The 14,604-nt window shown below is 62.7% G+C and overlaps 1 protein-coding gene across 2 annotated transcripts in view; it reads left to right on the forward strand.

Moving 5' to 3' along the window:
• Positions 1-14,604, forward strand: part of ASIC4 (acid sensing ion channel subunit family member 4) — a 60,597-nt gene that overhangs the window by 20,520 nt on the left and 25,473 nt on the right. Inside the window, exon 1 of one of the 2 annotated variants that reach the window (XM_086751424.1) lies at positions 11,553-12,746. The exons of the other annotated variant lie outside the window; for it this stretch is intronic. Within the exon in view, the coding sequence (XP_086607550.1) occupies positions 12,171-12,746 (576 nt within the window). The 5' untranslated portion in view covers positions 11,553-12,170. Of the gene's footprint in view, positions 1-11,552; positions 12,747-14,604 lie in introns of those variants that run through there. 2 annotated transcript variants of the gene reach the window in all.

A 14,604-nucleotide genomic window follows, 5' to 3' on the forward strand; every position in this document is an offset into this window, starting at 1 on the left:
CCTGCATGGTCCCCGGCAGCCCTGGCGTGCACTTAATCAGCAGCACCTCCCCGCGCTGCCAGAAAGGTGCCCTTCGGTTGCAGTCTGCGTTCCTTTCCCTCCAGCTCCAGGGCTCTGATCTCCTCCCGCCTTCCTCCAGGAGATGAAAGAGCCCTGGGATGCCGCCAGTCCTCCCTGTGCCGGGCACGGAGGCAGCTCTTCACCTCCGCCGCCACGAGCCGCACAGCCGAGCGGCGTCTGGCAGTGCTGGCAGGGATTTGCTGGCGTGCGAGATGGAGAAGGTGCCCTAGCCGTCGCGGAGAGGCCAGCACTGTGCCGTGCCGGTGCAGGACAACCTCAGTCCCCAGTCGAATATGGAGTTGGGCACCCGTGAGCTGCACGTCAGGCTGATTGAGAGAGATCGGAGCCGGAGAGCCACGTGCGGACACGTGCATGTGCATGGGGGGGGCCCGGCTGCGCGTATTAGCAGGCCCTTAAATCAACACAGCACTTCAGACAGGAAGGAAATAGGCTTTGCCGACGGCAGGAGCGGCACTTGCTTTGTGCACATTACAGAACATCAGGAAAATGTCAAATTTACATAAAAATGATACAAACTCATTGGAAGAAACATGCATCCAATTATCGGCCCCAGTGCTGGCACGGCTCCGCAGCCAGAGGCTGGCCGGCTGGCTGGCTGCGAGGGACCCAGCCCCGGGGTACGCATTTCATCTCTGGGTGTTTAACATCAAAGCAACAAACAGCCTCGGCTCTGCGGCCGCCCCGCTCACTCACTCCCTACCCGCCACGCTGCGTATGGCAGGGGCACTGGGGGAAGGTGGGGGCACCGCCAAGCAGCCAGGAGTAGCGGGGATGGGAAGCTCGCTCGTGCAGAACCTGTGCTCTCACCTTTCCCAGAGAAGGGCCACCAGCATCCCCAGGGCTGCGAAGAGCCACATCTCACACATCCCAGCAGGATGCTGTGGCCCCACAACTGGGCAAGGTGGGCTGGGCACAACAGCCTGCATTCGCCACGGGGCTGGGGGCACCCAAGGGGACAGGGGCTGGACATGAGGACATGGGCAGGGATGTCCCCAGCAGGTGCCCTCCAGCTGTGCCCGCTCCCTGCCTGTGCTGACATCCCACCTCACTGCCCAGGATTGATGGCCCATCCTGCGGCCCCTTCCCGGCACGCTGAACGCTACATTTCTATCCCTGCCGCCCGCCGGGATTGATGTCTCACTGAGCGCAGGCAGAGGCCGTAACTCACAGCCGGGGAGCCGGGCTCCCGGCTCATTACTCACCGGGCACCGTCACCTCCTGAGTTATGGCTCTGCCTTGTGCCGGGACACCTCAGCGGTGAGGGATCCGGGCAGGGGGGAACACGGCTAAGACAGGGCTGGGATGGGGGACAAACCTCTCTCTCCGAGCATCCCGTGGGCTGGCAACCCTGGCATACCTGCCTGTGACCCGCCGGCACAGGGTGGGAGGCGGGCACACACGGCCCCTGAGGAGGGATGTTGGGGTCCCAGCTGGGAGCGGAGGGTGGCACCGCAGCTGGGATTCCCCACGCTGCACCCGCCGGCTGGTGCCCAGGCTGCAGCGTGCGGGGGAGGCTGACGAGCTGTTAATTACAGGTGCTGCTTGGCTGGTGCAGCGCATCTCTGCTGCTCGGCTGGCAGAGCCGTGCGGCGGGTGACACACTCCATGATAAATTGATATCCCGTTTAGCATCAATTTTCCCTTTTCTGGTGGCAGACAGCTGTGCTAATGGGATGGGACAAGTGAAAATGAAATAACAGGCCCTGAGCACACCGACACGCGCCACGCCACCAGCCCTCCTGCACGCCTGTCGCTCCCCAAGAGACAGACAGGACCCCACGCACCCTGGGCTGGGGGAGCCGTGGGGTCCGAAGGCCACGGGCAGGGCTGCCTTCATCCCCCTGGCAGCGTGCTCGGCACAGCTTACCAGGTTGCTGGTGGACACTCAGGGCAGGTTTGTGGCATGCTGGCATGCCAGCGCCCGGTACTGCCAGTGAGTCCGGCTTTTGCAGAGCAGGCTTTGAGGCGGGCGCTGGAAGAGGACTGGTCGCAGCATGGCCAGCTCTCAGCAGTCAGTGTGGGATGCCCGGTGCCTGCATCCATTTGGGATTTGCAGTGCATTTAGAGGGTGGTGCCTTGGCACGTTTCCTATTTGTAGTGCAGCACACAACAAGGAGCCAGCAAAACACTGGGTTGGCATTCAGTGCCCGTGCTATATTGGGTATTTGCAATGCACACAATGCCCGAGCTGGTGTATGCATCATCCCCAGTGCCCATGCCAGCTTTGCTGTACGCAATAGCCCGTCGCGCTCTGCACCCACACTTGCACGGCTCTTTTTGGCGTGCTTGGCACAGCCACACGCTTGTAATCAGGAGTACATTTGTCAAATTGGTGCCTGCAGTGCGTTTGCGGTCGTGGTGTGCGCAGCCCTTGATGCCCACGGTTTGCTTGACAATTGCAGAGTGCTCACCACTTAATACCTGTGGCATCGTTGTTATTTGCACAATGTTCGCGCTCAGTGTCGGCAGCGCTCGGCACACACAGTGTGCTCGAGGTGCGGGACCCGCCGCTGCTGATGTTTGCAGCGCCTTCAGCACTTGATGTCAGCTGTGGTTTCGCGTTTGCCAAGTGCTCAGCGGTCTCCGCAGGCAGCGTTTCGTATTTAAGGTGTGCCCGGCGCCTGTTAGGTTTGGCATTTGCAGTGTTGTCAGTGCTCGCGCTGGCCTGCTCTCTGCGGTGTGCTCAGCGTGTTTGGTCCCCGTGGTGTGATCAGTGTTCGCAGCAGACTTCTGGCACCGCAGCCGGTGCTCTGCGCCAGCGCCGTGTGCAGTGCTCGCAGTGGGCTCAGCCTGCGTGCCCCCGCTGCCCCGTGCCCTCTCCGCTTGCTCTCAGATGTGCGCATGCTTGCTGCTTGCCCTGCACCCAGCCCCCAGCGCCTGATGCGCTGCTTGCTTGCTGCATGCTCTGCAGTCACAGCCCGTGGTGTGGTCGGTACAAGCTTCCTGATGCTTTTGCTATTTACAGAGCTCACTGCACAGTGTTGAGCGGTGCTTCTGCTATTTAGCCTGTGCTCTGTGCCAGATGCCAGCCCGCTTCAGAGTTGCAGCGTGCTCTGTGCACACCGCTGGCACCAGCTCTTGCATTAGCAGTGCCATCAGACCGTGGGTTACCGTCCCAGGCTCGCTCAGCAGCCCGCTCAGTACTCACAGCCCACCATGCATCCCGTGTTCACAACAGTTTTTACTGCCCATGGCACACACGGCACCAGTGGTGCCCTCGGTGCTCAGCATTGGCTGCCTGTTTGCAGGGAGCTGGCACTCGGTGCCTGAGGGTGTTGCATTCGCAACGGCGCTTGGGGTCGACACTTCCAGGATGCTCAGCACTCAGGTGCTTTCCCTATTCGCAGCGTGCTCAGGATGAAGCACAGCAAGGTGTTTGGTGGTTACAGCGTGTTCCACACTTGGTGCCATGGCATGCCCAGGGTTTGTCAGCACATGGGGTGCTGAAGGCGCCCGGCTCTGCAGCGACTGGCGCGGCACACGCGGCGCGGTTGCGGTTAGCCATGTGCTGTGCAGCAGGCGGTACCCGCCGTGCCGTCAGCACTTGTGGCCCATGCTGAGGCTGATTGATGTGGTGTGCAACTGTGGCCAGCTGTGTGCTCGGCCCCGGGGCCTGTCGCCGGGCTGGATCTCAGCCCCAGGAGCTGGGCTGTGGAGCTCACATTGGGACTTCCTGGCAACCTCCTCTGAATTCCCGCTCCCCTCCACAGACCCAGCCCAGCCACCAGCTCTCCGGCAGGCACCGAGGGGCAGGGGCAGCCCTGGGAGCACAGGCAGGGTGCCCCCGCTGCACATGCTGTTGGTGGGGCGTTAAGGTTGAGGTTTGAATCACACAGATGTCAGGAAATGGGGAGCGATGGTTCCCATGGTAACGCTAACTCTGCCCCTTGCCCGCGGCACGGCGGCCGTCATGGGCACCATGTGGCTGAGCTACGGCTGCTTGGGGACCCATAACTTCCAATTTCCTGACTTGGGTGCATTTAAAACCTCAGCCCTATCACCGCACCGAGGCAGTTCTGCCAGCGGTTTATGGCTCTGTTGTTTTTAGGAAAGGCAAGCAGGAGACCAGAGCTGCCTGGGCGAAATGCTGTGGCTGGGGCAGGAGGAACGGTCCAGGGCCAGGAGGAGACGCGGGGCACCGGGTGGCAGTGGCTGCAGGGGACAGGGCAGGATGGGGCCTGCAGGCACAGCTGAGCATGAGAAAGGCACTGAATGATGTCTCTCGGTGCACGAAGAGCGGATCCGCATGCTCTGCCGGCTGGGCGCACTCCCATCCAGCTCCTCACATCCCTCGGGGCCAGGGCAGAGATGGAGGAGATGCAGCCGTGGGTTCCAGCCCTGCTACCTGGTGTGGGCCCTGCCAGGGTGCCAGCATGAGCATTACCTGCACCCAGCACTGGGCTGCTCGCAGGCTGTGCCTTTCAGAGGTGCCCAGAGACCCTGGTGATGGGCTCCACGTTGCTGCTGTGTTGGGTTCCAGCCCTGCGGCATCCATCACCCTTCTGCTCCCATGCCAGCGCAGGACAGACCTGTGCCCTGGTGTGGGATCAGAGCTGCTCATGGGTGGAATGGGACTCTGATCCTTTCTGTACACCACGGCAAGGTTGCATCCAACTGCGCCACGTCCCTCTCTGATGTGGCAAAGCTCTGGGCATGTCCCCTCGGCTATGAGATGCCCTCCCAGCTGTGCCAGCTGTGCCCATACACAGCTGTGTTCAGCTGCCCCTACCCTCACATGCAGCTGTGCATGCCGGTGTGCCAGCCCTACCCGGTGTGCACCAGGGCTGGCGCTGTTGAGGCAGGACAGGGATGCCTAGCCCGTGTTTGGGGGCTGCACAAAAGGGCCGTGGCTCACCCCAGCAGGGAGCCCAGCACCACGGGGGCCTCCCACTGCTGGGAGCAGGCTGGTCCCCCAGGCTCAGCCCAATTCATCCATTCAAGCATCCCCTGCCGGTAGGCTGCCTCAGGGGCTCACACTTCCCCAACCCCCTTACCCCTGAGGTCTCCTGGCCTGGCCTATGACCAGGACTGTGGCCAAGGTGGACTGCCCGCCCTCCAGTTGCCTTTGCTCAGTTGTCACTTGGGAGGTAGCGAAGCACAGGGGTGCCCTGCCCACAGCGGGGCCAGGAGAGGCTTGGCCATCCTCCGCAGCACCGGCTGGAGCATCTCCCAGGCCCGACACTGCCCTGCCTGCCTAACTGCCGCAGCTCCCGTAATGTATTCATCCCAGGGTGCCTCGGTGCAGCTGCAATATCATTATTGGAGTTTATTACACCATTAGCTTTAAAGTTTTATAAACCACCAGGCAGGTGACAAGTGGCGGGGGGCTCACATTGCAGGCAGAGGGGCTGTGCAGGGATATCCCTGAGGACCATCCCAGCAGGGTGCTGAGCCCAGTTTCCCCATGGTTGCCGGTGCTTTTGCTAGTGGTGCAAACCCAGCGGCACCCCAGGCACATGCCCTGCCGCCGAGATGCTTGGCACAGTGCAGCCACGTGCCAGGCTGCCCGGCTGCCCTCCTCAAGATGGCAGAGACCAGGGAGGATCAACCAGCTGCAGCAATAAAAGGCTATAAAACCGAACGAGTGTCTCCGCATGCTGCAGCGAGGGCTCCCAGGATGCTCTCCCCTTCCTAGCAGTGCCGAGGGCAGGAGGGACCACGTTACTTCCAGTGCCGCATGCTCAGAGCTGGGACTCCTGCTGCCATGCAACCGCTCTCCGGTCACGTCTGCGACGGCCATAGCAGCAGCGGGGGATGCTCTGAGGGCAGTAAGGCCGTTTCCTCCACTCCTCCCACTCCGAACTGGAGGGCAGCGTTAGCCGACACTGACCTCCTGCCAGTCACAGGCCAGTAAGCACCGCCGGACCTGGAGCATGGAGATGGGTTCTGGGCTGAGCATCCTCCTGGGGATGCTGAACCCACTCTGTGCTGAAACTTGTGCCCATCCTGCTGGGAAGAGGGCTCTGCTTTGCTCTTCTCCATGGATTTGGGAGGCTTTTAGGTGTGTGTTCTCTCTGTGAGGATGCTTGTGCAACGTGATCAAGTGGCTGGCTCAGTTTGGGGTGGTTTGTACCAACGGGGTCAGAGCAGACCATGGATGGGGGAGGCCAGTCACTGCTGCTCCTCTTGCTTCCACCCTGGCAAAGCCTGGGAAATGTGAGTCCATGACATGTCAGATCTCGGAGACCAGGGGCGTGGGTGGGCAGCCCACAGCAGCCGCTGCCTGCTGCCTCTGCCCGGGCACAGGGGCAGGAGAGGGCTGGGATGGGGGCCACAGCTGAGTATCTCTGGGTGGAGGAAGTCAGGAGGGAGACCAGAAAGGTCCCAACTGCTCCCCAGGGTTAAACACCATGGAATTAGCCTGGGATCAGCACAGACCCTTTTCATGGAACAGGCTGGGATTTGACCTGTTATCCCATTGAGAGTTCGTGGGATGTAACCTGGCTCTGATGCAGGTAGACATTGTCTTCTCAACTGTGGAGGATGCTCCTATACCCAGATTCTACTGAAACCCCTACTCCTTAAATTCCTGCAAGTAGGACCCCAAAAACCATGTAAACCCAGCGCTGGTTTTCTGGTAACATCAAAAGGTGTCCAGGGCACCTTGTGTGAGCTCGTGCAGATAGCTAACGAAAGAGCCTTTGTAATTGAGGTTTTGCGCTTAATGAAGGAATAAATTGAATGGGAGTGTTGTCCTTAATTGGGGTGTCACTGTAATTAAGGTATTGCATTTAACTGGGGTAAAGCATTTAATAAGGTATTGTGTTTAATGGGGGTAGTTTACGTAAATGGGGTCAGTGCTTTAATGGGGTTCTGCATCGCCGATGCATCTGCCGGCCCTGGCAGACATGTCACCTGCGGCTGTGGGCTAAACCAGGGAGCCCAGCTCAGCCCAGCAACCACCTGCCCTGAGGATGAGGGCCACCAGCGAGGCTGGTCCGGGGTGTCAGAGGTGCCGTCCTTGCCACCCCAGCACCGCGTGGCTGGTAACGGCATTTACAGCTATGGCTGCGCTCCCTGGCCTGGCACGTGTGGCTCCCTCCCGCCATTCCCAGCCCCATCACTCCTTGTGGGTGCAGGGGGACTATGTGAAGGTTTCAGTGAGTGGGGTGCAGGCAGCATTACGGCTCCACGGCCAGCTCCATGGCAGGCGGTGATGCCCGGCATGCTCATCGCACCATCGCCAGCCCCACTCTCCCATAATTGGAGTGGACATCTTGTCATCCCACATCTCCCCACAGCTGAGGTGCTCATCGCCCTCGCTGTAGAGTCCGACCTGCCAGGCAGGCACTGGGGAAGGAGGCTGGGCTTGTTAAGCCAACATGTTTGCAAAGGTCTCAGAGGATCCAACTGGCGCGAGGCAGAGCCAAGCGCTGCGGCCAGCTGGGCTCTGCAGTCACGTTTCCTTCAATTAGATCAAAATTAATGATTGCCCCAGATCCACTTCCCTCTGGGCGCGGGGCCACGGCCAGCATCGGCTCCGGAGCGTGTGGAGCTGGCGGGGGAGACGCAGCAGCCGGCTCATGGGCTTGGGCTGGCGGCAGCAGCGCTCGGCAAGCAGGGTGCAGGTCCGGCCAGCTCGGACTAGCAGGGCATCGGGTGGGGGCTGCCTGCCAGGGGTCACCCCTCGGGCAGGTCCCCCTACCCACCCGGCGCTATAACCATCCTGTCACCTGTAGCCCTCATGCGCCGGGGCTGCCACTGCCACACGGCACCCTTCGGTACCCCAGGCTGATCCCCTGCGCCCGTGCTGAGGAGCTGCAGCCCTGCAGGGTGGGCAGGAGGGTGGGCTCAGCACAGCGGCACTGTGCCAGCGCCGAAGCGTGGCGGGAGGTCGGGTGCCAGTACAGCAAATGGTCAATCCATTGCTCAGTGCCAAGATAGGGAAATCTCAACCAAACCCTCCACCCAAATCGGCCTGAGAACAGAAACAGAGAGTGTCTGTGTCTGGCAGGGATGAATTATCACAAGGGTACCGGAGGGCCCCACAGCAGGATCAGTCCCATGAAGCACCCCTCCAGGCTGTGAGCCAGCTTCTTCTGCATGGAGGCTCCATGTAACCCCTGCTGACTTTTACGGTCTGTCAGGGCCCTGATGCTCTAGAAAGCCCCCTCCTTCTGTGCTCACAGCAGTGATTTTGTCGGCGGCTGCAGCCTCTCAGCCTCCTCTGCTCTCGCCCCAACCCCCAGTGCCTCCAGCCGCTCTCCAGCACTGCTCTCTGTTATTGCCATCCTCTCTACTCTTCCCAGTTAGTCTGGATTTTTCTTGACGTTTGGTCCTGGACCAGGCACAGGGCTCCCGCCGAGGCCTCGCCGCCAGCAAGTATTTCAGATGCCTTGCGAATGATGCTCCGTACGCAGCCCTGAGCAACATCCTCCTTTCCATCAAGCTCCGTGCAGTTGCAGGGCAGCCAGACATCCTGTATTCCATGGACAGATCCCATATCCCAAATGAACAAGGCTTCTCCTGTTTTTTCTTAGCTCCCAGCTGCTTTTCCAAGCAGCTGCCTGGCTGCTGGGCATCAGGAAGCGCAGCTTCTGCGCACACAGATAACTGCACCTGCACAGCATGTCCTGCCTGGAGGGGTCTGACCCTCTGCACACCTCATTTATCCTCCTGGGACTGTCCTGAGTGTCGGCGTTAAAGTGGGACAAGCTGCTGCTGCTGCCTGCTGCCCAGCCAGGGCTCTGCCCTGTCCTCCTGCCCGCTCGGCAGCCTTGCCCTCCAGCCGCTCGTCCTCCGCTCGCTGGGCACATTCGCTTCCCTCCCCAGCCCAGCTCTTGGCGCTTGTCCTTTTGAATTGGATCTGATTGTTTTCAGGCCATTTCTCCGATTTGTCAACATCATTTCGAATTCCAGTCCTGTCTTCCCCAGTGCTCACAGCCTCCCCCCGCCCCGTCATCCGAGCGTAGTGCGTGGGCCCCATGCCAAGCCCCCACTGCTCAGCATCCCTCCGGGCTGGGGGGCACAGGGGGTGAGCAGGGGGAACCCCGCTTTCCTGATCTGCTGGTGACCCCTCAGCTGGCTCTCCCGTCCTGTTGGCTCGCATGCGCAGTGGCTAGTGAAGTCGGCACTCTGGAGCCCAGGGCATCAGGCTTCTCCCGGCTGTTAGCATCAAACACAAGGACTGGATGTGGGAGCATCAGCAGGCGCACAGGCTCTGCAGCTGCTCGTGGCCGGGCGGAGGGGCAGACGAGCCCCACTGCATGCCACACAGTCCCTCCTCGTGGCCTCACATCCCCTGTGCATCGGCATGCCATGCTCAGCCACAGGTGGGAAGCTCCATCACAGAACCGTGAGCTGCAGACAGCGGCTCCCAGCTGGTGCTGTTCTCACTGCCTTGTCTGCTCCCAGGAGAAAGCAGTCCCCGAGCCCTGCTGCCTCCCCTCCCAGCCGTGCTGCTTCCCCGCTCCCTGCCCCTCCAGCCCAGCATCTCCCCCGCGTGCCCTCTTCCTGGGTGCTGGTGGCTGCAAAGCCACAACCCTGCCAACCCCGTGGCTTGCGGGAGGTCTGCCAGCCCCAGTTGGGGATGAGGCTTGAGCCCTGGGTACCACTCACTTGGGTACAGCTTGATCCCAGTCCTGGCCTGGCTGCACTTCAGCCCCATGCCCTGGGTCATCAGGATGAGTCCCCAGCACCCATCTGCACTTGACGGGTGGCCAGACAGGAGCAGGGCACAGCAGGGGAGGGAGGCAGGAGAGGACACATCTCTTTGGTGTGCACAGGAGGGGACCAGGCTGCGGGGAGGGTGCCAAGAGGTGTTCCTAGCCCAGGTGGCAAAAGATGCCCAGAGACATCATGTGGTCCCCAGGGTGTGGTGGCCAGGGCTTCACAGGGAGCCCAGAGGCGGTCTTGCTGCCGTGCCAGGACTGTCTGGCACAGAGGACACCAGGCTTCTGCCGATCTCACACTCGCACAGCTCTGTTTGCCCTGTACCTCAGGATCCACGCTTACAAGGTGGACTTGCCTGAAAGATCCTTTGTGGCCTCGCACATCTCACCACCGCGGCACTGCGAGACACAGGCAGCCACACTGTGCCAGGCTCTGCAGACCAAAGACAAAACACCGGCCGTTGCCTTGCCCTGCAGAACCTCCTTGCCACAGGATCAGGCCCTTGCTGCCCACAGTCTTTGCGGGGCCAAGCATCACTGCAGCCCGGTGTGCCCGCTCCCCTCCGTGCCTTTCCGAGCTCGGGATGTGAGGCTGGCACGTGCACACTGCATCCCCTGGGCAGGGTGACGCGGGCAGCTGGGGCTGTGCGTGCTCCCCGCCGGAGGCAGCCTATCATGCTGTATTGACCTGCATGGAGGCAGGAACATGTGTGCCATGCACAGATCGATGGGAAGATTGAAGATGCGTGTGCGCTTGCCGGACGACTGGGGAAAGCTTTGCCGTTGGCATCGGCAGCGCAGTGAAGGTCACGTTGACCTGCGGCGCAGTCCCCAGGGAGAGGCGAGGCCTCTTGTCAAGCTCATGGGCGGCTCTCTCGTCACTTGTCCTCCCGGGATCCATGTTTCCTGGCCAGGCACGCACCTCCCCAGCAGAGCCACCTTGGTGCTTGGTGCTGGGCTTGTTCCGGAGGCAGGGAGCTGCCCCACTGCTGTGCCACCGGGCAGGGTCACAGTGGGTTGCTTGACTTGTGGGTGAGGGGTCCAGCTCAGTCTTTCTAAAAGAGCTAACCCTCCACTGACAGCTGGGGAAACTGAGGCAGCGAGCCGAGGGGAGCCGTGGTTTGCTGGCAGAAGGTGCTGCGCACGGGGAGCAGCCAGATCCAGACGTGGCTTTGTGGCTGGTGCCACAGGGTGAACCGGTAACCTCACCTCTGGGTGATGAAGGCAGAGCCCGACAGCTGTGGGGAGGGTGGGGCAGGGGGGTGCACCCCTGCTTCCTCCCCCGCGACGGGAGCTGCATCCCGCGTGGGGCTGTGCACAGGGGCAGACACGAGTGTGACACCGAGGGAGCAGGGGCTCAGCAGGAAGGGAGACGGACACGACGGGTGGGTGGCGGTGCTGCCGCCCTCCTTGTTCCGGGGCACCGGCGGGGTGCGGGGGGGGTGCGCGGGGAGGTGCGCCCCCGCCGCCCCGTCTTCGGCCCCGCTCCAGCGGCGGCTTGCCGGTCGGGGCTCGGCTGGAGTGGGGCTGGTACCGGTAACCGGCGGGGCTCGGCGGCCGCCGACTCGGGGCACGGCGGGGCCGTGGCAGGGAGGCAGTTAACGGCCAGGGAGCCGCCGAGGCAGGAGGAGTCCGCAGGCGGGCGAGCAGGAGGGGACCGCCGGGCGAGCTGCCCGCAGGCTGCCCGCCCCCGCCCCCGCCGAGCCCGGCCCAGCCCAGCCCGGCCCAGCCCAGCTGCGCTCTGCCCCGGGGCGCACGGGCCGGCGGGGCACGGCGGGGCGAGGCGGCGAGCGCGGCGGCGGCGGCGGCGGCGGCGGCGGCGGCGGCGGGGGGGAGGCTCCGTGCCCCGCCCGCCTCGGCACGGCACGGCTCAGCACGGCTCGGCACGGCATCACTCGGCACGGCTCGGCATCACTCGGCACGGCTCCGGCAGCTCCCAAGCCATTCAAACAAGTGGCTCCGGCAGCACTTTGGAACCGGGGCTGGGAGAGGGCACAGCACGGCTCCCTGCCCCGGAGACGCCGGGCCCTTCATGCTGCCTCTTTTCTCCGGCGCTCGCTCTTTATTTGACGATGAAATAATGTTGACATGTCTTGAATTATTAAGTATTCCCTGGATTTTATTAGCACATGATGCCTAAATGCTGCCTGTATCTGCCGGGGTCTTAACCAGAGAGAAGCGAAGGAGAGAGGCAGCGCGACAGAGCGAGGGAGAGGAGAGAGAGGGGTTTTTGACAGCTGTATTTGTGCTGATAAGCGAAGGCACAAGGAGACGATCGACTTGTGAGACAAGAGGAAAGCGACGGCTCGGAGCTGCTGAGAGGGGCTGCGCTTCCCTCCCGATACGGCTCGGCCCTCCCGGCACCGTGCTGGGGCTTGGGGGGGACCTGAGCCCCCTCCCAGCGCCTGGCCGGGCTCTTGGCGAGTGCCCGTGCCGGGGGGCAGCTCGCTGGCTGGGCACGCCGGCCGCGCAGGGCAGATGCCGATTGAGATTGTGTGTAAAATCAAATTTGCCGAGGAGGATGAGAAGCAGAAGGAGAAAGAAGAAGGGGATAAGGAGAGCCTGATCGAGGAGCCCGCCCGACCCCGCTCCCGGGACCTGGCCGCCTTCGCCAGTGCCAGCACACTGCACGGCCTGGGACACATCTGCCGGTCAGGGCAACTGGGCGTGCGCCAGACCCTCTGGGCATTCGCCTTCCTGGCCTCGCTCGCTTTCTTCCTCTACCAGGCGGCCAAATCGGCACTGCTCTACCTGGAGCACCCCCACGTCATGGCCCTGGACGAGGAGGCCATCCGCGAGATGGTCTTCCCCGCCATCACCATCTGCAACATCAACCGCTACCGCCACTCAGCGCTCACTGACGCCGACATCTTCCACTTGGCCAACATGACCGGGCTGCCTCCCAAGGACCGGGATGGCCACAAAGCCACAGACCTGCTCTACCCCGACCCTGACATGGCTGACATCGTCAACCGCACTGGCCACCAGCTCGACGACATGCTCAAGAGCTGCAACTTCAGCGGCGAGAACTGCTCCTCCCGTGACTTCACTGTGGTGAGTGCACGCCTGGCTTGGCTTCCCCGGGGGCTCCCACCAGCACAGGGGGCACCCACCCTGCTGCACCTCACTGGAGCGGGGCTCCCTGGCTCGCTCCAGCTGCCGAAGTTTGCATCTCTCTCTGTTTGAGTTTCCCTCCAAGTTTCACACGGAGGGAGAGAGAGGATCCTCCGTGGGAGCTTTGGGTAGGGCTCTGCGCCGCAGGACGGGGCTGCCGGCAGGTCGGTGCCGGAGAGGCTGGCAGGCGGGAGCTGGGGCAGGAGGAGAGCAGGGCTCGACGATCCCCGGGGTGGGTGTGCAGCGGGCAGGGGGAAAGCTGCGGTGTACAGCCCCGCTCCAGCCTGCGCTTCCTCCGGGTTGAAGTGCTCTGTCGCAGGGGGCTTTGCACAGCAAGGGTGGCTGGGGAGGGGGACAGAGACCCCTTTGCGCATAGGGGAGCCCTCCTGTATTTGGGGAGGGGGCTGATGCTGGGATGTGTGTGAATCTGGAGGCTGCCAGCATTGCGCACATGTGTGTGTGAACACACACATGGGCCAAGTGGCTCTGCTCCGGAGGCACGGCTATGGCCGGGCGAGTGGAGGGCTACCCGGGGGCTACCCACTGGCTGCCCTGGGCTTGCTGGCAAGGCCTCCTCCCAGCAGCACCCTGCCTGCCCAGGCAACCAGCTCCTGGACAGGCACCACCAGCGTGCAGCCTTTGCTAATATTGAGCCTGGAATCACAAATCCCTGCTGTGGTTTGGGAAAATAAATGTGCTGAACGGGCAGAATACCTGATGGGACCCTTTTCAGACCGTAATGACTCTGGAAATGAGCCGCCTCTCTCCTACGGCTGCCAGGGGCTACTGCTCGGCTGGCTTGCTGCGCTCGCAGGAGCAGTGCTGCCAGCCGGAGCCTGCTCCACGCCGGGAGAGAGGGATGCAATGCCACGGGCTGTGTGGGACGCTGGGGAGGGGGAGAGGAGGCTCCGTGGGGCTGGAAATGGCTGATGCAGCATGTCCTGCTTCACTTCGCGCCCGTCGGTACGCCTGCTCGCTGCGCAGGGTGATGCTGTCCCAGGGAAAGCTGCCCGGTTTGGGGGGACTGCCCTGTGCGGGTGGGTGGTATGGGGCACTGCGGTAGAGTGGGAACGAGTGGGGAGCAGCAGGGGGGAAACCCCGCTCCTCTCGGGGTTTTGCTGGGCTCTGTGCCTGCTCTACTCCAGCTGCCCGAGTTTGCTGGGGAGAAGAGCAGGGAGGTCCGACCGGACAGTCCTGCACGTGGCTCGGCCACGCTGGCTCCAGCCCCGGGGTCCTCCAGCTTTGGCTTGTGAGGGGGGCAGCGAGCCTAGCCAGTGGCGGCACGGCACAGCAATGGGATTTGGCATGTGCTCGAGCCACGCTGAGAGGCTGGCAGGGCAGAGCTCAGGCGGACAGGGCTGGGTACAAGCTTCACACAGTGTGGACACGGTGCGTGGTGTGCGTCGTGCTGCATGGCAGCGGAGGGTGACCGCCAGGACGGTCACCAGGACCCGTTTCCTCAGAAGGTGGTCATGCAGGACCGGCTGGCCGGCTCACCTCAGCTGCTTACGGGTCAGCCCTGGGGATGCCTGGGCAGCTGGGCTCTGGTGTGCCGGTTCTGGAGCAGGCTTCAGGCATGAGGATGGTCAGCACTGGCTGACGCTGGCTCCTGTACCAAGGAAGGGGAGCCCAGGGCTCCCGCAGCCTGCACTGCCCTGTCCCCAGCTCAGCCCTCCAGCCCAGCCTTTGAGGCATTGAGCTGTCAGCAGGAAGGGGTGTCCCAGTCACCTCTTGCTTGGAGCAAAGGGGTGAACTTGGGGCAGCAGAGGCTGCAGGGCATGGGCATGGGGAGGGATGG

This window comes from Chlamydotis macqueenii, chromosome 6 (genome assembly GCF_036417535.1).
Source record: "Chlamydotis macqueenii isolate bChlMac1 chromosome 6, bChlMac1.mat, whole genome shotgun sequence".
In the NCBI taxonomy this organism is placed as follows: Eukaryota; Metazoa; Chordata; class Aves; order Otidiformes; family Otididae; genus Chlamydotis; species Chlamydotis macqueenii.